This window comes from Oncorhynchus mykiss, chromosome 4, assembly GCF_057628025.1.
Source record: "Oncorhynchus mykiss isolate SJ-2025 chromosome 4, ASM5762802v1, whole genome shotgun sequence".
Classification (NCBI taxonomy): Eukaryota; Metazoa; Chordata; class Actinopteri; order Salmoniformes; family Salmonidae; genus Oncorhynchus; species Oncorhynchus mykiss.
The window spans coordinates 42,603,772-42,630,981 of NC_143025.1; the positions used below are offsets into that span (position 1 = coordinate 42,603,772).

Here is a 27,210-nt window from a genome sequence, read left to right on the forward strand (position 1 = left end):
AGCTATCCTAGCCTAGTCAGCTAACTAGGGTGTGGTCTGACTCGTTACTGTACACCATGTTTATAGGACTACACCACAGTAACGCCACTATCGTCGCAGCTTTAAACTGAAATACTAAATATGTTCTTACGGCATGTCTGACCCAGATTCTACTGCAATTACTGACTTGTTCCCGACTATCGGATTGCTGTTCTGAAAATTTGCCAATTTACACAACGAAGCAGAGAGGGAGAGGAGGAGGAAGAGAGTGCAGTTAGGCCAGGAGTCTTCAGGGGCAGAAATGAAGCCGTCTCAAGTTCCTTTGTCTCTGGCACCCTTCCGCATCCCTCCCTCGCTCTTTACCCCCTCCCTCCCGCCTCTTTTCTCTCCTTTCCTGGTTTCTGTGCCCGCTGAGACCCCAGTTCATTATCGTAAGTCAGACAGTGAAACCTTCTCTCCTCCTGTCATCTCTCCGCGACCATCACTCAATTCTGCTAGAGGAGAAAACAGCTTCAATTTGCACCTATCTACTGTACACCCGGATGCGTCTCACTACCTACGTATCAGTACACGCACGCACACCACACACACACACACAGACGAGAAGGAGAGTGGGTCGTTTGTCTTGTACACACAAGGCCCGGATCTATACATCTCTGAAACAGACATTAGAGCACTGTAGGAAAAGACCATTTAAGTTGTAACAGAGATTGACTCTGCAGGGAAAAATACAATATATGTATTAGTATTACAATGGACCTGTAAGATATTATACATTGCCATGTCGAGGTTGGATTCTGCAATATTCTGTATCAACGGGCTGGTAAATGGAAATGCTCTCGTATCTACCAAAGATGATTTTATTTTTGTAAGGCTGTTGAACAACTTGATTTTCTAAAGCCAATGGGGAGATTGTGGAGAAATATTCATACAGCGCAATAACTGACTAAATCCAAGGTGATCTACTGTACCTCTATGCTGTGCCTTGTCAGTTATAGGTACGGCAGGTAGCCTAGCGGTTAAGAGCATTGGGACAGTAACCGAAAGGTCACTGGTTTGAATCCCCAAGCCAGGCAAAGTGGGAAATCTGCCGTTAACCCCAAACAACAACTACTGCCCGGGTGTCGATTAAGGCGGCCCCTAGCACCTCTCCAATTCAGAGGGGTTGGGTTAAACGTGGAAGATATATTCAGTAGTGCAACTGACTAGATTTTCCTTTCCGGGTATTTTAGATAGAAATGTATAGATGACAACTTTAATAGACACAATAACATGACTGCATGGCTAAATCTTTCCTCAAACAAAGAAAAAACGAAGGGAAGGGAGATACAGAGGGCTGGAAAGAGAGACAGGGAAGAATTGATGAAGGGAGAAAAATATAGGGTGTGAAACGAGAGAGTGGAGTAGAGTGATAACAATGGAGAGAGAGCAACAGAGTGGGAAGAGAGAGGGCGAGCTAAAGAGAAAAACACTCATTATCCAGAGTGAAGTGAGGGATGGCAGCGTGTAGAGACAGAGGAGGCTCCCCTGGGAGAGAGGGAGGCACGTGAGAGGCATCAGATCAAAGCACTCTCTCCCTCTAACCTCTTCCCCTTTCTCTCCCTCCCTTCTCCTTTCCTGCTGTGGCCCGACACACTCACAGCTCCTCTCCATTGTAACTGCTGATGTGATTAATGCCTACTGTGAGAGAGGCTCTGGGGGAGAGAGACAGAAAGGGCCCTACCCATTCACACAGCCACAGAGCGGGGAGGGGGGAATATAAACGTAACACCACAGAGGAAGATTGAGAGGGGGGGGGACGCAAATCATCCAAGCCCGTATGTTCTGAGGCCGGTGCCTATTTATCAGAGAGACAAACAGAACCTAGACAGTAGATACTTATTTCTCCAAAGTTGTTTCAGAAACAGTTGATAAAACATGGTTCGGGCCTGAGGCAGTGAGAGCAGGGGGTGTCTAGACATTCAATTTCACAGTGTGTGAAGTTGCGCCCCCTGGCCAACACAGCCTGGTGAACAGACAGAACATGACTAGATATGGCTGATCAATAAGAGGGAGGAGAGGAGGGGGTTTATATTCAAGCAAACACGGTGTGAGGAAACACCGAATTAACAGAGTGAGAGGTTTCCTGCCCCCTGTCCTCCCAGCTCAGTAGCGTCTCGTGTCTCGTCTGTGTACACACGCGTGTATGCATTTGCAATCCACTTCATACACTTGAAATAACCTCTAGTATCTCCGTCTCCACATCTCTGTGTGAGTGTGATGTGCAGAGCTGCCTATCAGTCTTTCAATTAGAGCTTGTTCCATTCCATCTTATCTGCTTCGTTTCTGACTGGGAGATGATGACTCACCTTAATGTACTCTGTGACAGGCCTGTGACACACACACACACACTCACACACACACAGGGGAGGAGACACGGAGGGGACAAGGGCCACATTCAACCAGCTTTGGAGTGGCCCTTACTACAAGTCTCCTCTCCTGACCTGTGCGGTCATATGGGTCTCTTGCTCTCTCTCTTCTATCACTCTCCCCTGTCTTTCTCTCACTCTCCACTTGTGTAGCGACGAGCTCATACTGCCCACCATTCTCCGTGGATGCGGAATGAGCTCACCGCCTGGTTCTAATTGGCTTATCCACAGAGCAGGCGTAGAGAGGAAGAGCGAGAGGGAGGAAGAGGGAGAGCGAGAAAGAGAAAAAAGAGGCAGAACAAGCATGAAACAGACAGCAGCCAGGCATTGTGGTCTCTGCAGGGCTCGAGCATTGACAAGGGCCACCTTGTTCTCTCGCGACCCTCCCCCTCTCCAAACTATCCCCCACACTATCTCCCAACTATCAAACAAACAAGTCAACACCACCACTACTGAGGACCAGACTGTTCCAGCCAAAGTGCATGTTTAAGCCTGTTAAGCTGTCCTTAACCTGCTTTATGTGGTAACTGAACAAGAAATGGGCCTCCGGCAGATAAGGGGGAGGAGGGGGAGAAGGGAAAGAAAGGAGAGAATGGGAAGAGAAGGAAGAGACCAGAAAGAAGGTAATGAACAAGGGTGGAAAGGGAGAGATGAGGGAGAGAGCAGAGGGAGAGAGCAGAGGGCTGGTCGTCGGGCTTATGTAATCAGAGATGTCACTGTTCCAAACGGGCAGAAGAGGTGATGGATGCCAAGGATGGCAATGCTCAGGGGGGGTTGTGTGGTCTGAGGCATTCTAACTGAAAGCTGACTGGGAGAAAAAGAAGCACGGAGTCTGTGTAACTGGGTGTCAGTCAGAATGGGTGACACTAACAGAGTGTGATCCTAGTTAGCAAAGCTAAAACAATCCCTCGCTAACCCTGTTCCACTCCCAGGCTCAATCACCCCCTCATTTTTGAGTGTGGGGAGTTGCATTTTAAAACAGAGCAACCAGTAGTAGGGAGAGGTAAATAATGCCTAGTGTATGGGACATCACTCGCGCACATCAGAAACAGACAACGGATACAACGCAATTCATTGACGACGAGCCTTGTGTTTGTTCACAATGCCTGTACTTGCGGCAGCACAGTTGAAGTCAGAAGTTTACATACACTTAGGTTGGAGTCATTAAAACTCGTTTTTCAACCATTCCACACATTTCTTGTTAACATACTATAGTTTTGGCCAGTCGGTTAGGTCATCTACTTTGTGCATGACACAAGTAATTTTTCCAACAATAGTTTACAGACAGATAATCCACCCCACCCCACCCCCACATGAAATAGCCTATTTGAGGCTGTTGAGGGGGGAGGCCCACAACAATGGCCAAAGTGAAATGGAGACAGTAGATACAGCTGGTCTGTTGTAATATAATAAAGACAGTAGATCTAGCTAGTCTGTCATCATATAAATGAGACAGTATATCTAGCAGGTCTATAATAATATATTAAACTTTATGTTCCCTGTACTCTATATATATCTGTTTATTATACCTGTTGATAAAGGGCTCATATGTGAAACTATTCTAACTGAACATTTTCTTTCACAGTGACACTGACTCCGAATGGGAGCCCCCAGTGCCAAGGTGTCCATCCCCCACTGAAGCTGGTTCATCCAGCCGGACACCTGTTGTCTCAGCACTACTGGGGCATGGACCGCAAAAAATGTCACCATTCCAACTGCAATAAAGGACTACAACAAGAGCATGGGAGGTGTGGATCTGTTAGATGCGCTGATAGGCTACTAAAATGTTCTCCATAAGACGATGAAATGGTAAAAGACCTTCTTCTATCATTTCATCGACATTGCTGTGGTGAATGCATTCATCCTACACAAGGAAATGGCTAAGAGCTGTGGAAAGCCCCCCATCTCACAGCTAGCCTTCAGAGAGCTGCTCATCAAGGAGATTGCTGGCTACAGCACCACAGCACCACTACACCACGTTCTGGCCCCTCTACCTCTGTCCCTTCTGCTCCTGCCACAAGTGGTGTTTATCTGCCCAAATGTATTTCTGCAGGCATGGGTGTGCCTCAGGGCCAAAAGGGCACAGCATGGAGGCGTCGCTGTGTTCTTTGCAAAATGAAGTCCCCCATCACCTGTAAACCCAAATTGGTCTACATGGACAAGTTCTGGCCTGGTTTAGATCTTATCTGTCGGAAAGATATCAGTTTGTCTCTGTGAATGGTTTGTCCTCTGACAAATCAACTGTAAATGTCGGTGTTCCTCAAGGTTCCGTTTTAGGACCACTATTGTTTTCACTATATATTTTACCTCTTGGGGATGTTATTCGAAAACATAATGTTAACTTTCACTGCTATGCGGATGACACACAGCTGTACATTTCAATGAAACATGGTGAAGCCCCAAAATTGCCCTTGCTAGAAGAATGTGTTTCAGACATAAGGAAGTGGATGGCTGCAAACTTTCTACTTTTAAACTCGGACAAAACAGAGATGCATGTTCTAGGTCCCAAGAAACAAAGAGATCTTCTGTTGAATCTGACAATTCATCTTAATGGTTGTATAGTCGTCTCAAATAAAACTGTGAAGAACCTCGGCGTTACTCTGGACCCTGATCTCTCTTTTGAAGAACATATCAAGACCATTTCAAGGACAGCTTTTTTCCATCTACGTAACATTGCAAAATCAGAAACTTTCTGTCCAAAAATGATGCAGAAAAATTAATCCATGCTTTTGTCACTTCTAGGTTAGACTACTGCAATGCTCTACTTTCCGGCTACCCGGATAAAGCACTAAATAAACTTCAGTTAGTGCTAAATACGGCTGCTAGAATCCTGACTAGAACCAACAAATTTGATCATATTACTCCAGTGCTAGCCTCTCTACACTGGCTTCCTGTCAAAGCAAGGACTGATTTCAAGGTTTTACTGCTAACCTACAAAGCATTACATGGGCTTGCTCCTACCTATCTCTCTGATTTGGTCCTGCCGTACATACCTACACGTACGCTAAGGTCACAAGACGCAGGCCTCCTAATTGTCCCTAGAATTTCTAAGCAAACAGCTGGAGGCAGGGCTTTCTCCTATAGAGCTCAATTTTTATGGAACGGTCTGCCTACCCATGTCAGAGACGCAAACTCGGTCTCAACCTTTAAGTCTCTACTGAAGACTCATCTCTTCAGTGGGTCATATGATTGAGTGTAGTCTGGCCCAGGAGTGGGAGGGTGAACGGAAAGGCTCTGGAGCAACGAACCGCCCATGCTGTCTCTGCCTGGCCGGTTCCCACTCTAGTGGTGTGGGGGCTGTGCTTTGGCAAAGTGGGTGGGGTTATATCCTTCCTGTTTGGCCCTGTCCGGGGGTGTCCTCGGATGGGGCCACAGTGTCTCCTGACCCCTCCTGTCTCAGCCTCCAGTATTTATGCTGCAGTAGTTTATGTGTCGGGGGGCTAGGGTCAGTTTGTTATATCTGGAGTACTTCTCCTGTCCTATTCGGTGTCCTGTGTGAATCTAAGTGTGCGTTCTCTAATTCTCTCTTTCTCTCTTTCTCTCTCTCGGAGGACCTGAGCCCTAGGACCATGCCCCAGGACTACCTGACATGATGACTCCTTGCTGTCACCAGTCCACCTGGCCGTGCTGCTGCTCCAGTTTCTTTCAACTGTTCTGCCTTATTATTATTCGACCATGCTGGTCATTTATGAACATTTGAACATCTTGGCCATGTTCTGTTATAATCTCCACCCGGCACAGCCAGAAGAGGACTGGCCATCCCACATATGCTCTCTCTAATTCTCTCTTTCTTTCTCTCTCTCGGAGGACCTGAGCCCTAGGACCATGCCCCAGGAATACCTGACATGATGACTCCTTGCTGCTGCTCCAGTTTCAACTGTTCTGTCTTATTATTATTCGACCATGCTGGTCATTTATGAACATTTGAACATCTTGACCATGTTCTGTTATAATCTCCACCCGGCACAGCCAGACTGGCCACCCCACATAGCCTGGTTCCGCTCTAGGTTTCTTCCTAGGTTTTGGCCTTTCTAGGGAGTTTTTCCTAGCCACCGTGCTTCTACACCTGCATTGCTTGCTGTTTGGGGTTTTAGGCTGGGTTTCTGTACAGCACTTTGAGATATCAGCTGATGTACGAAGGGCTATATAAATAAATTTGATTTGATTTGATCACCTGCACCACATGCTTGGTGACCCTCTGCTTTACAGCAGAAAGAGACTGCTATGGTACCTGGCATCAGCAGCACAATATTGTGTAGAGGACCGAGGGTCTTCCAAATATTGAAAGTGTAATTTTGTAAATGTATTTTTTTTAAATATCACAGTGCCATCCGTTTTGTCACTAAAGCACCTTATACCACCCACCACTGCGACTTGTATGCTCTAGTCGGCTGGCCCTCGCTACATATTCGTCGCCAGACCCACTGGCTCCAGGTCATCTACAAGTCCATGCTAGGTAAAGCTCCGCCTTATCTCAGCTCACTGGTCACGATGGCAACACCCATCCGTAGCACGCGCTCCAGCAGGTGTATCTTACTGATCATCCCTAAAGCCAACACCTCATTTGGCCGCCTTTCGTTCCAGTACTCTGCTGCCTGTGACTGGAACGAATTGCAAAAATCGCTGAAGTTGGAGACTTTTATCTCCCTCACCAACTTCAAACATCAGCTATCTGAGCAGCTAACCGATCGCTGCAGCTGTACATAGTCTATTGGTAAATAGCCCACCCATTTTCACCTACCTCATCCCCATACTGTTTTTATTTATTTACTTTTCTGCTCTTTTGCACACCAATATCTCTACCTGTACATGACCATCTGATCATTTATCACTCCAGTGTTAATCTGCAAAATTGTAATTATTCGCCTACCTCATGCCTTTTGCACACATTGTATATAGACTCCCCCTTTGTTTTCTACTGTGTTATTGACTTGTTAATTGTTTACTCCATGTGTAACTCTGTGTTGTCTGCTCATACTGCTATGCTTTATCTTGGCCAGGTCGCAGTTGCAAATGAGAACTTGTTCTCAACTAGCCTACCTGGTTAAATAAAGGTGAAATAATTTTTTTTTTAAATCATGTCTTTTCGAAAAAATTTTGGGGGGTGTGTTAGAATACCATTTTGGTATTTTGTATATAGTTATTCCATTCAAAATGTATAACTTCACCAATTTGGCCACTTGGGTACATTTGGGATACTTGTGTGGGACACCTGGGTGACTTCATGATAAATGTCATGTAAGCATACTCATTTTGGAAGTTATCATTCTTAAACTTTGCACAAGTACTGTTGCCCTCTTATGTTTTTCGCTGAAATTGTCCCCATTATCCTATCTGAACGTTTGTTTTGTCTTGTTCATTTTAAAGATGATGATGATACAACAAACATCTAAACCAGATCTATTGTGTAATATTCTCCTACATTCAATTCACATTTACACAAACTTCAGAGTGTTTTCTTTCAAATGAAACCAAGAATATGCATATCCTTGGTTCTGGGCCTGAGCTACAGGCAGTTAGATTTGGGTATGTCTTCAGGCGGAAATTGAAAAAGTAGGGGGGTAAGAGGTTATGGTGTCCTTGAGTAGTGGTTTCTTTGCAACAATTCGACCATGAAGGCCTGATTCACGCTGTCTCCTTTGAACAGTTGATGAAATGTGTCTGTTACTTGAACTCGGCAAAGCATTTATTTGGGCTGCAATTTCTGAGGCTGGTAACTCTAATGAACGTATCATCTGCAGCAGAGGTAACTATAGATCTTCCTTTCTTGTGGCAGTCCTCCCATGAGCCAATGAGGTCATTAAAACAGTTAGTGTCTAATGGCTGTGATAGGAGAAAACTGAGGATGGATCATCAACATTGTAGTTACTCCGCAACCTAAATGACAGAATGAAAAGAAGGAAGCATGTACAGAATAAAACTATTCCAAAATGTACATCCGGTTTGCAATAAGGCACTAAAGTAAAACTGCAAAAAAAATGGCAAAGAAATACATTTTATGTCCAGAATACAAAGCATTACGTTTGGGGAAAATCCAACAGAACACATCACTAAGAACCACTCTTCATATTTTGCTGCATTATGTTATGGGTATGCTTGTCATCGGCAAGGACATGGGAGTTTTTTGGGGATAAAAATGAATGGAATAGAGCTAATCACAGGCAAAATTATAGAGAAAAACAGGGTTCAGCTTTCCAACAGACACTGGGAGACAAATTCCCTTTCAGCAGGACGATAACCTAAAACATGGTTTAACATGATAAGCAACACTGGAGTTGCTTACCAAGACAACACTGAATGTCATTGAGTGGCCAAGTTACAGTTTTGACTTAAATCGTCATGAAAACCTATGGCAAGACTTGAAAATTGCACATCATGAAATGCTTTGAAAGGCTGGTCATGGGTCACATCAACTCCATCATCCCAGACACCCTGGACCCACTCCAATTTGCATACTGCCTCAACAGATCCACAGATGACATCATCTCTATTACACTCCACACTGCCCTTTCCCACCTGGACAAAAGGAACACATACGTGAGAATGCTGTTCATTGACTACAGCTTAGCGTTCAACACCAGAGTGCCCTCCAAGCTCATCACTAAACTAAGGACCCTGGGACTGAACATTTCCCTCTGCAACTGGATGCTGGACTTCTTGGTGGGCCGCCCCCAAGTGGTGAGGGTAGGCAACAGCACTTTCATCAAGCAATCACTTGGGCCAAGCTCCCTGCTATATTAAGGACTTCTATACCAGGCAGTCTCAGAGGAAGGCCCTTCAAATTGTCAAAGACTCCAGCCACCCAAGTCATAGATTGGTCTCGCTGCTAACGGCACGGCAAGTGGTAGTGGAGTGCCAAGTCTGGGACCAAAAGGCTCCTGAACAGCTTCTACCCACAAGCCATAAGACTTCTAAATAGCTACCTGGACTATCTGCATCCTTTCTCACTAACTTTTTTGTCTCATCACATTCGCTGCTGCTACTGTCTATTTCCTGTCAATTTAATCCTAGTTATATCTACATATAGTTGAAGTCGGAAGTTTACACACACCTTAAAGAAATACCTTTAAACTCAAATTTTCACAATTCCTGACATTTAATCCTAGTAAGAATTCCCTGTTTAGAGAATGTGAAATGTCAGAATAACAGTAGAGAGAATGATTTATTTAAGCTTTGATTTCTTTCATCACATTCCCAGTGGGTCAGAAGTTTACATACAATCTATTAGTATTTGGTAGCATTGCCTTTAAATTGTTTAACTTGGGTCAAATGTTTTGTGTAACCTTCCACAAGCTTCCCACTATAATTTGGGTGAATTTTGTCCCATTCCTCCTGACAGAGCTGGTGTAACTGGGTTAGGTTTGTAGGCCTCCTTGCTCGCACACACTTTTTCAGTTCTGCCCACACATTTTCTATGGGATGAGGTCAGGGCTTTGTGTTGGCCACTCTAACACCTTGACTTAGTTGTCCTTAAGCAATTTTGCTTCAACTTTACCCAGCTGAGACCAAGCTTTAACATCATGACTGATGTCTTGAGATGTTGCTTTAAGATATCCACATAATTTTCATTCCACATGATGCCATCTATTTTGTGAAGTGCACCAGTCCTTCCTGCAGCAATGCACCCCCACAACATTATGCTGCCACCCCGTGCTTCACAGTTGGGATGGTGTTCTTTGGCTTGCAAACCTCCCCCTTTTCCCTCCAAACATAACAATGGTCATTATGGCCAAACAGTTCTATTTTTGTTTCATCAGACCAGAGGACATTTCGCGAGTGGTATGACGGCTGCGTGGTCCCATGGTGTTTCTACTTGCGTACTATTGTTTGTACAGATGAATGTGTTAACCGTTAGCCTACATGCCAGCCTTAACAGGGCTCAAGTGCTGCCTTCAGTCATTCAGTCAGCCAACTCCGCAATGCAACAACCCCCTTGCTCTCACCTCCTCTCCTTTCCATCTTCTATCTCTCCACCTCTGCCTCCCAGCTCCCCTTCACTCCCTCCCTCCCCTTCTCATTCCCTCCACTCTGCAGGTACAATTCCCCCTACCACCCCCCGTGTCCTCGCCTACCAACCCAGTGAAGCAGGATAACCATTTACCAGCCTGCCCTGTCAGCACCGTCAGAAGAGTAAGATGCCCCGTGGCACTCCCCACTTCCCCTCCCAGCCTCCTCCTCCTCCTCCTCCTCTCTCTCCGCACCTGAGCTCACATTGACACTTTGAAGCTTTCTGCTGATCAACCTCTCTGTCTGACTCTCCATCTATTTGTCTGTCTGTCTAGACAAAGGAGGAAATATGCAGCCAAAACAAAAAGGCATGGACAATACTCAACCCCTCTCTGTTTTAATTGTTAACCCTTTTGCCTGACGGAAACAGAAAAAGGATCCAAGTATGACCCTTCGCTAAACCCTGCCCCCTCCCTTGGTTACTGTTGCAACCTCGGTCAACAATTTCCAGGGAAGCCCAATTCCCCTTTCAAACCACTGGAGAAAACCCTTCACAATGATCTCAAACTGTGTTTTTAATGCACAATGAAATTAAACACAGACTACCCTTTGCAGACCAGGAAGGAGACTCTCAGGTATGTCGACATCAGATGAGTTATATGTATTATACAGCCAACTTAGCTAACTAACATGGCTTTGTAGAAAACAAGTTATAATAACTATGTATAGCTACTTAGCTAGCGTTAGCAACGTATTCAATGAGAGCTATCTAACAAACAATGCAACAACAGTATAATTTCTGATAATAAAACATTTACAAAATTCCGGATACTCTGTATTTCAGGTATCATAGTTGCAAATACCCCTGGGGTACTGTTAAATTATTTAGCCATTTAAACATTTACTTTTTTAAATGAAAACATTGTTTTCTGGATCAAAATGGGGCTTAGGTAGTAGGTGTGGTGGGGCCGTGACCTTGGGCGTGGCAAATAGTGCAGTAGCCGACCTAAAATGTCACTGTCTAACTTTTATTTTGGTGATTGTTAGTTCTCAAAGATGATCCTATTTAAAAAATATAATAAGTCCATGATCTTTTCTACATACTTTACATCTGGTTTTAGTCATATAAGTTTACACTGAAAATGTTTTTCCACCTTTATTTAACCAGGCAAGTCAGTTAAGAACAAATTCTTATTTTCAATGACAGCCTGGGAACAGTGGGTTAACTGCCTGTTCAGGGGCAGAACGACAGATTGGTACCTTGTCAGCTCGGGGGTTTGGTTACTAGTCCAACGCTCTAACCACTAGGCTACCCTGCCGCCCCATCTGGAAATTATATTTCTTTAAATATATTTGTATTATTATTTTTATTACAATGTCTGGACATGCTGTAGGCCGCCCATTCAATACTTTTGTATGCAGAAAAAAACCCTGCATAGCTTCCGAGTGGCGCAGTTATCTAAGGCACTGCATCTCAGTGCAAGAGGTGTCATTACAGACTCTGGTTCGATTCCAGGCTGTATCACAACCGGCCATGATTGGGAGTCCCATAGGACGGCACACAATTGGCCCAGCGTCGCCCAAATTTGGCTGGGGTAGGCCGTCACTGTAAATAAGAATTTGTTCATAACTGCCTTGCCTAGTTAAATAAAGGTGAAATAAAAATAAAAATGCTGCTTGTCCGAGGTGTCAGACTCATTTGTTATCCATCAGAGCGCTGCGATAGGTTGCCCAAAACTCTGGGGCGGGGCTTAGCGAACATTAACTTGACTCCTATCTTACTGTACGTTTCAGGTACTCTCCAAACCAAGTCTTCTCTTCAAACAAACAAAATATTCAAAAGTGTGAAAAGGAGTGCCGTTCTCCAACCGAAATACCCAGACACGACTGCATAATAAAGACGTTAGTGAAGTGTTTGTGTACATCAGAGTGAGCCATTCTAACAGCCCAGTATGGCAGATCTGGGACCATTAGAGAAATCACATGACAGCCATTTGGAATGGAAACGGACTGCCAGCAGGTGTGTACCGGCACCTGTGTGTGTGTAGATGTATTAGTCCCGTAGACCAAATGAGTCACCGCTCAGCCAGTGCATTTCGACTGTCACACAGTCCTACCAGGGTAACGCCCCTATTTGACCTCCCACCCCAGGCCCATTTGAATGTCTACTCCAAAGGGATACAGTAGATGTTCTGAGGTTTTGAGGAGCATACACTGAGATTAACAACAAGTCATGTGTCTTCTCTTTGTTGAAGTCCATCTACCTACACTATTGGAAGTCACCCCAGGGGTATGAACGCTGTGTGTATGTGTGTGTGTGTGTGTTTCCGGGGTGGGAGCTGATAGTGTTGTCTCTGCCGTCCAGCCGTACAGTGCCGTGTAGGCATCCAGCCACACAGAGGATTTGGAGAAACAAAACAACCCTTCCCCCAGCCAGCACACACAGTCCACTGGCCAGACAAAACACTCATGCAGTCAAAGCTCAGTACTGCTTTATCCAACAGTGGGCCTAGTCTCTCGCTGTCTCTCTCACACACACACACACACACACACACACCTGACCCTTTGTCTGTCTGCACACGGGCCAGCGGACACATATTCTCACGCATTAACAAAAAAACACACACGTTGGCTGAAGTGAGTAAGGTTTTTAACTGGGTCAACACGCGCAAGGCCGCGGGGCCGGAAGGTATTCCAGGGCACGTCCTCCGAGAATGAGCAAGCTGGCAGGCATATTCACGGTCATTTACAACCTCTCCTTGTCCCAGTCCGTAACCGCCAAGTCTGACCACCATCATTCCTCCCGTCCCCAAGAACTCTGTGGCTACCTACCACAATGACTACCACCCTGTAGCACTCACATCATTCATCATGAAGTGCTTTGAAAGGCTGGTTATGGCACACATCAACTCCATCATCCCAGACATCCCAGGCGCACTATAATTTGTTTACCACCCCAACAGATCCATACACGACACAATCTCAACTGCACTCCACACTGCCCTCACCAACGCAGATAAGAGGAATACCTACGTGAGAATGCTGTTCATTGACTACAGTTCGGCGTTCAACACCATCGTATCAAATCAAATCAAATGTATTTATATAGCCCTTCGTACATCAGCTGATATCGTACCCTCCAAGCTCATCACCAAGCTTGGGGCCATGGGACTGAACACGTCCTGACTGGACAAATCCAGGTGCTGAGGGTAGGCAACATTACTGTCCCCACGCTGACCCTCAACATGGGGAAACGAGGCAGGCAAGCACGCCCCCAACCAAATCACTAAGGACTTAAAATGGTCCACACACACACAGTCATAAAGAAGGTGCGACCGTGCCTCTTCCCCCTCAGGAGGTAGAAAAGATTTGTCATCGGCCCTCAAATGTTAAAAAAAGTTACAGTTGCACCATCCAGGACCATCCAGGAATGCCTCTGGTAAACTGTTAAAGACTCCAGCAACCCAAGCCATAGACTGCTCTCTCTGTTTCCACACCGCAAGCGGTACTGGAGCAACAAGTCTAACACCAACAGGATCCCGAACAACTTCTATCCATAAAACTGCTTAAACTATAAAACTGCTAAATAGCTAACAAAATGGACACACAGACAATCTGCATTGAACCTTTTATTTATGCACATGACTCCATGCACACGCACTCACACTTAATTTGCTCACACACACACACATAACACTCACATCCATACTGACACACGCGCATGCACACACACTCACATACAATCATCATACATGCTGCTGCTCCTCTGTTTATCATATATCCTGATGCATCGTCAGCTTACCCCTATGCAGGGCCCCTATACAGTTCAGACAGTTTTCACACCCCTTGACTTTTTCTACATTTTGTTGTATTACAAAGTGGGATTAAAATTGATGTAATTATCATTTTTGGTCTAAACAAAATACTCTGTAATATCAAAGTGGAAGATGTTTAAAGTGGGAGAAACATTCAATGCTGTCTCGGTAAGCAACTCCAGTGTATATTTGGCCTTGGTTTTCAGGTTATTGTCCTGCCGAAAGGTGAATTTCTCCCCCAGTATCTGTTGGAGAGCAGACTGAACCAGGTTTTCCTCTAGGATTTTGCCTGTGCTTAGCTCTATTCCGTGACTTTTTATCATAAAACACATCCTAATCCTTGTCGATGACAAGCAGTACCCTCCTGTACTACCTGTTCACCCACAGCTGCGGGTGAACAGGTAGTAGAGTCACTACAAAGATACAGGCGCCCTTTCTAACTCAGTTGCCGGAGAGGAAGGAAAGCGCTCGGGGATTTCACAATGAGGCCAATGGTGACTTTAGCCCAATTACAGAGTTTAATTGCTGGATTCGGAGAAAATGAATGAATAACTTCACGATGGTCAAGGGGATTTTCACTGTCTGCTTTTTTATATTTTTTACCCATCTACCAATAGGTGCCCTTCTTTGCGAGGCATTGGAAAACCTCTCTCCTCTTTGTGGTTGAATCTGTGTTTGTAATTCACTGCTCGACTGAGGGACTGTACAGATAGTTGTATGTGTGGGGTACAGAGATGAGGTAGTCATTCAAAAGTCCACCTAACTCATTATGTCTTGTTAAGCACATTTTTGCTACTGAACTTATTTGGACTTGCCATAACAAAGGGGTTGAATACTCGACTCAAGACACTTCAGCTTTTCATTTTTTACTTGACATTAAGGTGTGTTTGTTTTGTCACTGGCCTACACACATCTCAAGTTAATCCATTTTAAATTCAGTCTGTAACAACAAAATGTGGAAAAAGTCAAGGGGTGAAGGCACTGTACATATCTACTCCGAGCACTCCAGTTTCCTTGCACATTGTAAACAAGTGACATGCTCTATGTCACGGATTCCCCCGGGTAATGCTGCTCATTCCGTTCACCAGCTCCAGGGGTCTACGTCACCGGCCTTCAAGGCGTCACTGAACTGGATTGTTACCACCAACCCCGGACTGTCTTGTTTCATTACGCACACCTGGTTCCCATTCCCCCTGATTTAGTATGTGTACATATGTGCCCTCTGTTCCCCATTGTCCTTGTTGGTTATTGTTCCATGTCTGCTGGTCTTGTGAGTACCTGTGCTCTGGTCAATCGGCTTTGGCGTTACCGTGTTAGTGTGCACTTGTAATCACGCGTCTCGTCCCGTGTATTTATTAGAGGTTTACACCTCGCCCTTAGTTTGGGTTACAGCCCTACCGTTCAAAAGTTTGGCGTCACTTAGGAAAGTCCTTGTTTTTTAAAGAAAAGCAAAAAAAATTGTCCATTAAAATAACATAAAATTGAAAGTTGTAAAGGACCGTGAATATGCCTGCCAGAAATACAGTGTAGACATTGTTAATGTTGTAAATGACTATTGTAGCGGGAAATGGCTGATTTTGAATGGAATATCTACAGAGGCCCACTATAAAGCAACCATTGCACGTTCCAATGGCATGTTGTGTTATCTAATCCAGGTTTATCATTTTAAAAGGCTACTTGATCATTAGAAAACCCTCTTGCAATTATGTTAGCACAGCTGAAAACTGTTGCGCTGATTAAGGAAGTAATAAAACTGGCCTTTAGACTAGTTGAGTATCTGGAGCATCAGAATTTGTGGGTTTGATGGCCAGAAACAATGACCTTTCTTCTGAAACTCGTCAGTCTATTCTTGTTCTGAGAAATGAAGGCTATTCAATGCGAGAAATTGGCAAGAAACTGAAGATCTTGTACAACGCTGTGTAATACTCCCTTCACAGAACACTGCAAACTGGCTCTAACCAGACTAGAAAGAGGAGTGGGAGGCCCCAGTGCACAACTGAGCAAGAGGACAAGTACATTAGAGTGTCTACAAACGCACACAAAGTTACTCACAAATGCACCATGAAACATAAACAAAATCTGGCACATTCACAGAAAGAACCCAAGGCACATATTCCACTCACACACAAAATGAAATAGTCTGAGCTGAGGTCCTCTTTTCAGATCAATCCGTTTCCAACTGCAACCCAGGGAGTGACCCATCCCGCAATCTGTGGCCCATTAAGAAATACTGTATGTCCTCTTAAATATCAGGCTGCTTTTACACAGGCCTCACTGAGACACTCTGCTGTCCAGTCCTCTTTATTACACATCACTTTCTTTAAGCAGACAGAGTCAGGTTACCCTATGGTTAACCAGACCACCCTGTTTTCTGTTACGACATCAGAATGTCCCACTATGACATGCTGTAAAGAGTGATCCGACTAGTTCCTTTAAAGACACTGTCTCACATTAAAAATCTCTGCTCGACATCAGCCTGCAGCTATTTCAACGGCCAGTCAGGGTTTGAGGAAGATGTTACACAACTAACCTACTGCTGGATGAAAACAGCACTGGATAGAGTGTCTGTCTCTGTGTGTGTGATATGAAGTAAGAAAGTGTTTGTGTGTGTGTGTGTGTGTGTGTGTGTGTGTGTCACTGCATGGCAGAGAGCATGACTTCAGCAGGGTTGGACAGCTGAGACAGGCATCCCTGTCACTGCAGGGCAGAGCCAGGTCACACCAGAGCCAGCTTCACACACACACGGCCTGGAGACATGGCCTAAGCCAGTATATGGACAGTCAGCACAATCATAGTACAGAGAGAAAGTATATGGGTTTGTTGTGGACTGTATGAATCCTCCGTATAAACTAAACAAGTCCGTTACTTGGCAGAATATGTAGGCCAACTCAAAATGAGAGGTACAGTAAGGCTCTGGACATTAAACTTATCCAGGACTGAACCTATTCAGCCCAGGTCAGTTCAGCCAATACCCTCATTCTACCTGCTTTCATCCTTCATTGAAGAATGCTAAAGAATTAGCACCACATAGTGTACTATGAGTAGTATTACCACGGACTGTACAGTCTAGTCCACTCTATGAATTGAGCTGTAGATGGATTGAGGGTTGCCTGGTGGAGAAGGATATTCTTGGCTAATTCACTCCTGATTCTGGGGCTGGTCTGTGAAGCTCCTCTCTGCCAGGGGTTTGTGCTGTTGTAGATTTGGCGAGTGAATAATGCTGACACCACTGGCTGCTGTCGCCGTGGCCTCCCTCTACTGTTTCTGCCCGTCTGCATCAAGCAGAGTGATCGCGACGCACAGTATCACTGATATTAAACACAACCACAGCCACTTCCAGGAAGCACACACTATGACTGATAACAAGTAGTCAGCACTCCGACAGCACAGTAGTACCAAGGAGAGAAGGTAATACATACTGAATAGCCTACGCAATGCCCGGGGTCAGTACACGAACGCAACAAACCGACACTCTGGTCGCATGTGGGTGTGAGGGGTGCTTGTTGATGTTTTGGTGGTCGGTCGGGGACACATCTTACCTGTAGACCCCTGCGTCTCAGAATGCTGGAGTCATCCATGTTCCTGCTGCTGTACAGTCAAACAGTAGAGTCTCTATCCAGACAGTTTCACCCCTCCTTTAGGGGTACAGAAACACTCTTTCTTCTGGGGTTGGGGTACAGATCGAGAGATGGTCCTCTGCGCCAGGATGGGGGTGGTGAGCAGGCACCTTTCAGGGGTCGATCACTGAGGGTGACTTAGCTCATAGTTCTTTCCCTCGCTCCTCTGGTCCAGCAGGATTCATTCGGACCTTACTCTGGGAACTAGATGTGTCACCGTCCATAGAGGGAAGAAATACCTCTCCTCTCTTTCAGACGGTCTGCTTGCCTCATGCCTCGGCAGTCTTGAGGCTTCTGCTGGTCGGTGCAACACGCTAAACAGTCCCCCTTTTGATTTCTAGAATTGCTTAGGTGGTGTCCCTCCCTGATAAACACTGTATGGTGACTTTCAAAAGATTCCCCCTGAAAATGAAAGGCTCAGCAGCAGTGGTTGTTCTCCGTTCTTCTCAATGAGGCCACGCTACATCGTTGCCTGTCGGTGCAGCCGGTGCAGCGCCGATGTAACTAGGTTGATAGTGGTATGCGAGCTTGCTTCTCTCGTCCTCCCTCTAGTTCTCTTTCTGTGAATCACGTGTTGTCTCTAAGCTCCTCTCTCATTCATCTGCTCAACGAAGGGCACACAACTCCCTCTCTCTCTCTCTCTCTCTCGCTCTCTCACACACCTCCACTGAGTCTGTGCTCAGTAGAGAGAACATGTTCAGTTGGAGCTTACAACTATCTGTTTTCTATACCCCCCCTCTTCTCTATTTCACTCTTTCGCTGACCGTCCTTCTGTCCGTCTATCTGTTCCCCACAGTCACTACTTCTATGGAGACTTCACTACTCCATAATTCATGGGCAGTTTGCAACAGACATTAATGATCACAATGGGGCCTAAGTGGGAAGAGGGAGAGAAAGAGGCGCCCAGGCTGATCGTCCGTCTCACTGCAGTCTGCCAGCTTAATTAGAAAAAGACTGTAAACGCACACAATACTCTCACACGTACACTCCTCGGGGTGGATTGTTTGTTTCACACACATACATACAAGGCTTCTAACCCCCTCAGAACAAACAGTCTGAAGAACAAGGTGCTTTCTGCTTTCAAGGTTGTTTTTTTTTGAGCGCAGTATTGATGAGTGAGTCCAACTCCAGTCCAGCACAGTGGGCAGTGAGCTTCCAAGCATCTACACAGCTTCAAGGCTAGACTGTGTGCTCTCTCTTTCTCTCTGTAATAGACGTTCCACTTGGACTGCCCGAGATGGAGAAAAGGCAGAATAAGTATTGTGAACAACACACAGCACTCTAGAAACAGCAGAGCAGCAGCCTACAAACCGTAGAAAGGAAAAGGCCAGCACCTCTTATCTCTACTCAGACCAGCAGAGCCATTCCCTCAGAGCAGAACAAGGAAGAGCAGAGGGAGGAGGCAGGAGGCACCTGCAGCAGATTGCAATGTTGGCCCCAACACACAAAAGATAGGAATGCCTGTCATATGCAGCAGTCATCTCTTCATTTCTCTCTTGTTCTCTCTCCGCACATGCACCTCTCCCAGGTTCAAGTCTGTGTGCTCGGCGTAATGCACAGGGGGATCCATCGCAGCTGGGAGTGATAAAAGGAGAGGATGTCAGTCTCTTCTCATCCTGTCTTTCCTTAAAGAGAACCCAGATGTGTCTGTTGGTTGACGAGGTTCTTTACTGGAATGCTGCTACAACCAAAAGGCACTATTCTCTCTGTCTCTTCTCTGGTCCTTTGGCATCAGTTGTCCCCAGGGTGGTTTGTGGCAGGTGGTCTCCCAGTGCAGGTGGTCTTGGGGAGGCAGATGGGCTCACGTTTTTGGTAACAACGCACCTTTATCAACAGGGTCTACGGAGCAGCGAGAGGTTCTCTCTGGCATTGTCCCTGGCTGTTTCTCTTCCTCTCTCTGTTTCCGTTTCTCTCTCTGTGTTCCTGTATGTGTCAATGCACTCACATGCTCCTGCACCTCCCCCGATCTTTCCTTTAGAGTGTGGGATCTCGCTCTCTTTCCCTCTCTCTCTCGCTCTCTTTCCCTCTCTCTCTCTCTCTCTCCCTCCCTTCGTCTACTCTCGCGTCCTCTCTCGTTCGTCAGAAGAACTGTTCGGGGAGCCAGCCAATCACACACAAGCAGTCGGCAGTGAATTTACATAGAATGAATGCAGGAGGGAAAAAAGCTCCGCCTCGCTTTCTGTCCACCCCTCATTCGCCACAGCTCTGTTCTCTCATCGAAACAAGGGGCTGCGTTTGAACACACATATGGCATACACAGGAGAACACACACATATACATATTAGTCACTGGTCCGTGCTGAGGCATTATTGCATTACAATGAATTAATCATGAGTGCTCTGATCTGACAGTAGGCTGATTAATAATTTATCAACAATATTTGAACAAAGTCAGTCTCCACTGTGTCATTAACAGCAAGCTACTGTTTCTCCTCTAAAGCTTAATTCTCTCTCATTTTCTTCTTTCCTTTGAATAATCCCTCCAAATCCCAGAATCAAGCAAAGTCTTCCATTCAGCTAGCAATACACTATTCTGGTTGTTTTCAACACTTTTTAAAGATTTACAAAGATATTTACCATCAGTGTTGTTTTCTTTCAACACCAACAAAGGGGGGACGGGAAGGCAGTAGATGAAGGGAGGGGAGTGAAGGGAGGTGTAGGGGAAGAGAAGGAACGAGAAGAGTCAAATTAAATCAAATGTTATGCTTCGTAAACCACAAGTGTAGACTGACAGTGAAATGCTTACTCATATAGACAAATAATAACATGGGGAATAAATACACAATGAATAACTTGGCTATATTTTTTATTTGACCTTTATTTAACTATATGCACAGGGTACCAGTACTAGTAACGAATCCTCGAATCCACGAGGTAATTGAGGTGGATATGTACAGTGCCTTGCGAAAGTATTCGGCCCCCTTGAACTTTGCGACCTTCTGCCACATTTCAGGCTTCAAACATAAAGATATAAAACTGTATTTTTTTGTGAAGAATCAACAACAAGTGGGACACAATCATGAAGTGGAACGACTTGTTAAATCCACTTCAATCAGTGTAGATGAAGGGGAAGAGACAGGTTAAAGAATTACTTTTAAGCCTTGAGACAATTGAGACATAGATTGTGTCTGTGTGTCATTAAGAGGGTGAATGGTCAAGACAAATGATTTAAGTCCCTTTGAATGGGGTATGGTAGTAGGTGCCAGGCGCACCGGTTTGAGTGTGTCAAGAACTGCAACGCTCCTGGGTTTTTCACGCTCAACAGTTTCCCGTGTGTATCAAGAATGGTTCACCACCCAAAAGACATCCAGCCAACTTGACACAACTCTGGGAAGCATTGGAGTCAACATGGGCCAGCATCCCTGTGAAACACTTTTGACACCTTGTAGAGTCCATGCCCCAACGAACTGAGGCTGTTATGAGGGGAAAAGAGGGTGCATTGTGCAACTCAATATTAGGATGGTGTTCTTAACTCAGAATGGTTTATGGAATCAAGGTGTTCCTCAAATACCTAATTCTGAGTGATTAGTGCTTTTTGAGGTCGGTTTGGTTTCGGGGTTCGATTTTCTTTTTTTTTATAATCACCATTTTCAATTTTGTTTTTGTTTTTTAAACATTAAATGCACTATGCATTCATTATGTGGGTTGAATGCTGTAACAACACAGAGCAAAACAATGAATAAAGGTCCCATGATGGTACTGCTTATCACTTATTAAGCATAATTTGTTCACATTACTTTACATTAATAAAATATTTAAGTTGTGTGTATTCCATGCGTTTTATTTTATAATTGTATTATTTCATTCCAAGTCATCTTCTCATCTCTGTAGAGCTGCTGCCTATGATTGTCTGACAACATCACTATTTTGTAGTTCTTCAAAGTAAATAAGGCATACTTCTATGACTGCTGAATACCAACTATCAATCACTTAGATCATGTATTTTCAGGTAGAGATACAGTGCATTGCGAAAGTATTCGGCCCCCTTGAACTTTGCAACCTTTTTCCACATTTCAGGCTTCAAACATAAAGATGTAAAACTGTATTTTTTTTGTGAAGAATCAACAAGTTCACCAGTTCCAACGCAAATACATACGATGTATTTTTGTTCCTCTAAAGGACGCAATGTCTTCCTCCTTCTGGGGGAAGAGAAAAGCTCCTCAGTAAAGACCAAGAGCATGCCATTGTAGGATTGGTCATTGCTGACAATGCAATAAAACAGAGACATTCAGACCAGAATTGTAGAGGACAACCTGGCATTCCACAATGTGGAAAGTATCAGCCTGACTGCCATTGCTCAAACGAAACAGTTGTACACAGTTCCTTTTGAAAGGATCAGTGAGCGGGTCAAGGAATTCTGGCACCAATAGGTCCAGGTATGGTGTCTATCCAATATGTCTGTGTCTATAGTGAGTTTTACACTATGCTACTCTACATGTAAACATGGGTTACAGTACATACTGTAACATACATTTGGGGCAGCAGGTAGCCTAGTGGTTAGACCGTTGGGTCAGTAACCAAAAGGTTACTGGATTGAATCCCCGAGCTGACAAGGTAAAAATCTGTCGATCTGCCCCTGGACAAGGCAGTTAACCCACTGTTCCCTGGTAGGCCGTCATTACAAATAAGAATTTGTCAAGCCTTGAGGTGACAACCCCACAACCTACTCCACTACAACCCCTCTCCTCAGGGTATCACTCGTAATAAGGAGGCCCCACTGTGTGTGTGTGCATGCGTGTGTGTGTGTGTCAAAGGCGAAGGGGAGCAGAAGAGAATGTAGAAGAGACACACTACAAGCCGAGTGACCTCTGCGTGAAATAACACACAAGCCATGTAAGAGAGAAAGGGAGAAGGAGGGGAGAGGGAGTATGGGGGTAGAGACAGAGAATGAATAGCGACGTAGAGAGATAGAGACAGACTAGGCTAGCAGGCATCACACCCTGATGTGGTTTTTAGATGACTATACTTCACCTAGATTCATCCAATCACACACATAGTGTACGTACCATACAGTAGAGGTCTTCAAGGCTCCACCTGTACCTGAATACCCGAAACCTGATCCGGGTCCAGATCCAGAATTCTAAATAATGTCACAGGTCGGGTCGGATTTGATTTGATTGTCACGGGTCTCGGGTATGTGCAATTTTAACTGACTTGTCCGGAAGGGCCCATGTACAGATCCGAACGCGACTGCTGCAGTAGACACAGAGAGATACATTTCATCATTTATACTGCTGCCCTTGCTTTTCACGAGAGTGGAGCGTGGCACGTGTAGCTTCAAAGCGGTAATTGGCTACAGTCATAGAGCCTCCGTGTGTGGCAAACGTAAGTATCTATCTAATCAACGGAAAATGGCGGAATCAAAAGTTAAAGGAGAAGGATAGGCTACAACAACCAAGAGCCAACAGGTAGGCTGTTACTTAATATTCTGAAAGGAGTTGTTGTTGTTATTTGTGACTGTAGGATGAGAAATCACATGCACTGCAACCACAATCGCGGCCGGACCTCCCCGTCGCGGCCGGCTGCGACAGAGCCTGGGCGCGAACCCAGAGTCTCTGGTGGCACAGCTAGCGCTGCGATGCAGTGCCCTAGACCACTGCGCCTCCTGGGGGACCCACGTAGTCATATTGAACAATTTATATCCTAGCTATGGCAGCTATTAGTCTACCATAGCGCGAGTCGGCTTGGTTGGTTGCTGTCTCTCCCTCCCGCCCTCTCCTCACTGCTCGTGTCACTCGCTCACAGTACGGCCCTTCCTCCGCCTGATAATCAGCATATCTCTCTCCCTCTTCTTACGCTTCAGGTCTGGTTATTAAAGTACCTTAAAATAAACTTTTTTGCTCACTTTTCTGCTGCTTCCCACACTCTGATCGGACCAGGTCTATTCGGAACGGGTCTAGTTGTACTCGAGTCCTTTCGGAACGGGTCTCTATCGGGTCTGGGTCAGAAAGCACCAGGTCCATTTCAGAACAGGTCCAACTCTTTGGACCCGTGAAGACCTCTACCATACATTCTAGTCTTCACAGAAAGTTACAAATGCCATATTGTACAGTATATACTATAAAACCACAGGTTCAGTTGAGCTAGCATAATAATTTACCACCCCACAGGTTAAGAGGTCAGGGATCAGGGGTCAGAGACACAGAGCCCTGCCCCAGACCTCACTCAGCCGTAAGTTATTTTCCACTGGTCATACATTCACCAGCCACCAGACCAGGAAGAGTGGATACTTATAAAGTAGCCCCCTTATCTCCTCCCACTCCAGATCAGGCGCCCATTGGCATTCTAGCTAGTGTGCAAACACACCACCATGACCTTTGTCTCTCGCTCTCCATCTCTCTCTTTCCATATCTCCGTCCCCATTACCAGGACCCGCTGACAGATAACACAAGAGTTTAGAGACAAGGGCCAGCTGAGACAAGACAAGCGCTAGCTATGCTATCTCACTGTGTATTTTTTGCCTGCCTGTTAGCGTAGCGCTCCATGGCGGCGGTAGAGTTGGCCTGATTTATGCAGACGAGGCCTCATGAATATAGATATCTTCTGTAATGCTGCCGTGGTACCGTAGTGTACTGTTACTTCCTCTCATGGCTCAGCCTGTCCCCTGTCCGTCCGGAGGGTCTCGTAAACATTTTATAGCACTCCTTAGTCAGGCCACTTAACGAGGGAGGATTTCGTGTGCCCGTACTATCCACACGCACCTGCTATGTACGCACACACACACACAGTACATAAATACTCTAACTCCCCGTAGTACTGTATGCACAAATACACACACACCAAAAAATATAGTAGACAGACAGACAGACAGACAGACAGACAGACAGACACCAGGGTTTCCGTTTAAAAAATGTACCACTGGACAAGTGACCAGGAAAATTAAAATTAATCAGACATTTAAGAAATTTAGCTACTGTTGTACACACCTTTTCTATTAATTTACTGTCTTTACACACCATCATATGCATATATATACATTACCAGTCAAAGGTTTGGACACATCTACTCATTCAAGGGTTTTTCATTATTTTGACTATTTTCTACATTATAGAATAATAGTGAAGACATCAAACCTAGAAAATAACACATATGGAATCATGTAGTGACCAAACAAGTGTTAAACAAGAGTGTGCAAAGCTGTCATCAAGGCAAAGGGTGGCTACTTTGAAAAAATGTGATTTGTTTAACACTTTTTTGGTTACTACATGAGTCCTTATGTGTTATTTCATTGTTTTGATGTCTTCACTATTATTCTACAATGTAGAAAATAGTCAAACATAAAGAAAACCCCCTGAATGAGTAGGTGTGTCCAAACTTTATACTGGTACTGTATATCTCACAGAAACACGTCTGCGCAGGAAAACAGATGCTCTGTGCTTCAGACAGGAGCTATAATGTTACACCCAGCCCAAATCTAAGACTGGAAGCCACACTTCTAGCAGAGAGAGCGGGACAGAGAGCAGCAGTACAGAGAGCTGGCAGAGAAACCATCACATAAACCCCATCGTCAGAAGACTGATAAGAAAACTCTGACTAAAGGAGTCACCATGCTTCAGTTCGGCTGGTGCCTAGCTGAACTCGGCTAGCCAAACCGAACAAATGTGCTCGCATACTCCCTTAAAAGACTTTCGCTTGAAAAACAAGGAAAAAACGGCAATAGTAGTGTTTTGTCCATTTTGAAATGCTGTAGCCAGTATACACTTCCTCACAATAGTCTGAATTAATTTAAGATAACTCTGTCATAACTTTTTGCCAATCACTGATGAAGGGGCGTAGACTTCGGCTCCGAACTTCGGCTTCCCTCCAGAAAATAATTGAGTGTGCCTGAACAACCAAAGCAAACAAAATGTCGTCATAATATAATATATAATAATATATGCTCTTCCGAACTGTTTTGGCTGGGAAGCCTGCGGACTACTTCAAGCTTCTCAAGCTCCAACCACGGAGGGAGGGAGGGGAAGAGCAAGAGGGAGAGTTAGATCTTGTTCTCATTTCGCAATCCTCTGACCACAGTCTGTCCCATTTGAAGCTCCATTCCAGAGCTAGTGGAGTGGAGCTACTTATCTTAGGGAACATACGCCAGACTGCCTGGCCAGGCTGGCTGTAGTGTGTCGGGCCAAAGGCCTCCTCCCCGTGTCCTTCCCTGGTCTGCTGCTGTAATTGAACTTCCCTGCTGCTCACAGACACAAGGGGAGGACATGAATAGAGACTACGGCTTTAGATTGGATGCTCATTGGCCAATACCCCAGCAGCACAGGCACAGTAGGGGGAAAGAGTTCAGATGGAGCACCCACCTACAATAATGTACAGCACTCAGGAAGAGCTTGGAGAAAGCAGTGAAGGGCTTAATCCAACAATGCCGTCCACTTCCCTCTGACCTGCCAAGAGAGGCTTAACCCTTGTGTGGAGTTCGGGTCTGTGGGACCCATTTTCAATGTTTACTAAAATAAAACTGATACAATGAATAATGTTTTCAACCTGAGACTCATTGGCCTTGGCTCATAAAATAACACATTTTCATTGAGTACACACTGTGCAGCCCCCTACACATTTATTTTTCATACGTGGTGTTCGGGTCCACTGTGTGCCTTCACTGTGTGCCTTGCATACTTTGAGGTTATTATCCTTGCTGGGGTTTTCAGATCCAATGGGGAATCCACAGAATCCATGTGGGATGCAGAAACTGGCAGAGAACATTTCTGAGCAACAATGTCTCTGGAAAACTTCCACATTATTTCCAGGATTATCTGCTTCGATAACTGAGACATCAGACTAGCTCGGCGGCAGAGACACAAGCCAGCTGCAATCAGGTCAGTGTGGGACAAGTGGGTGGACCACCTCCCCCCTGTTTTCCAACCCTGGGCCCAACTTTACTGTTGATGAGCAGCTTAACTTCTTTGGGACTGGGGGGCAGTACTGAGTAGCTTGGATGAATAAGGTGCCCAGAGTAAACTGTCTGCTACTCAGGCCCAGTTGTTGAAAACACTGAAGTTTCTAAAACTGTTTGAATGATGTCTGTGAGTATAACAGAACTCATATGGCAGAAAAAAATCCAACCAGGAAGTGGGAAACCTGACATTTGTAGTTTTTCAAGTCATTGCCTATCGAATATACAGTGTCTATGGGGTCATTTTGCACTTCCTTTCACTAGATGTCAACAGTCTTTAGAACCTTGGTTGAAGATTCTACTGTGAAGGAGGGGGGAATGGGAGCTGAATGAGTCAGAGGTCTGCCAGAGTGGCATGAGCTGATCACGCGTGCTCACGTGAGGGGTAGCTGCGTTCCATCGCATTTCTACAGACATAGGAATTCTCCGGTTGGAACATTATTGAAGATTTATGTTAAAAATACCCTAAAGATTGATTCTATACTTTGTTTGACATGTTTCTACGAACTGTAATATGACCTTTCATCTGAACTTTCACCTGGACTTGCCCGCACGTCG

At 45.1% G+C, this 27,210-nt stretch overlaps 1 protein-coding gene and 1 long non-coding RNA gene across 3 annotated transcripts in view; one reads left to right on the plus strand and one right to left on the minus strand.

Annotated features, from left to right (window-relative positions):
* mast2 (microtubule associated serine/threonine kinase 2) overlaps positions 1 to 19,828 on the minus strand; it is a 164,947-nt gene extending 145,119 nt beyond the window's left edge. For both annotated transcript variants that reach the window (XM_036969242.2, XM_036969239.2), the window contains exon 1: positions 17,689 to 19,828. In XM_036969242.2, coding sequence (XP_036825137.2) covers positions 17,689 to 17,727 — 39 coding nt within the window. In that variant the 5' untranslated portion in view covers positions 17,728 to 19,828. The remainder of the gene's footprint in view (positions 1 to 17,688) is intronic.
* Positions 1 to 27,210, plus strand: part of LOC149984020 (uncharacterized) — a 468,468-nt gene that overhangs the window by 124,628 nt on the left and 316,630 nt on the right. The gene's annotated exons all lie outside the window — the stretch shown is intronic.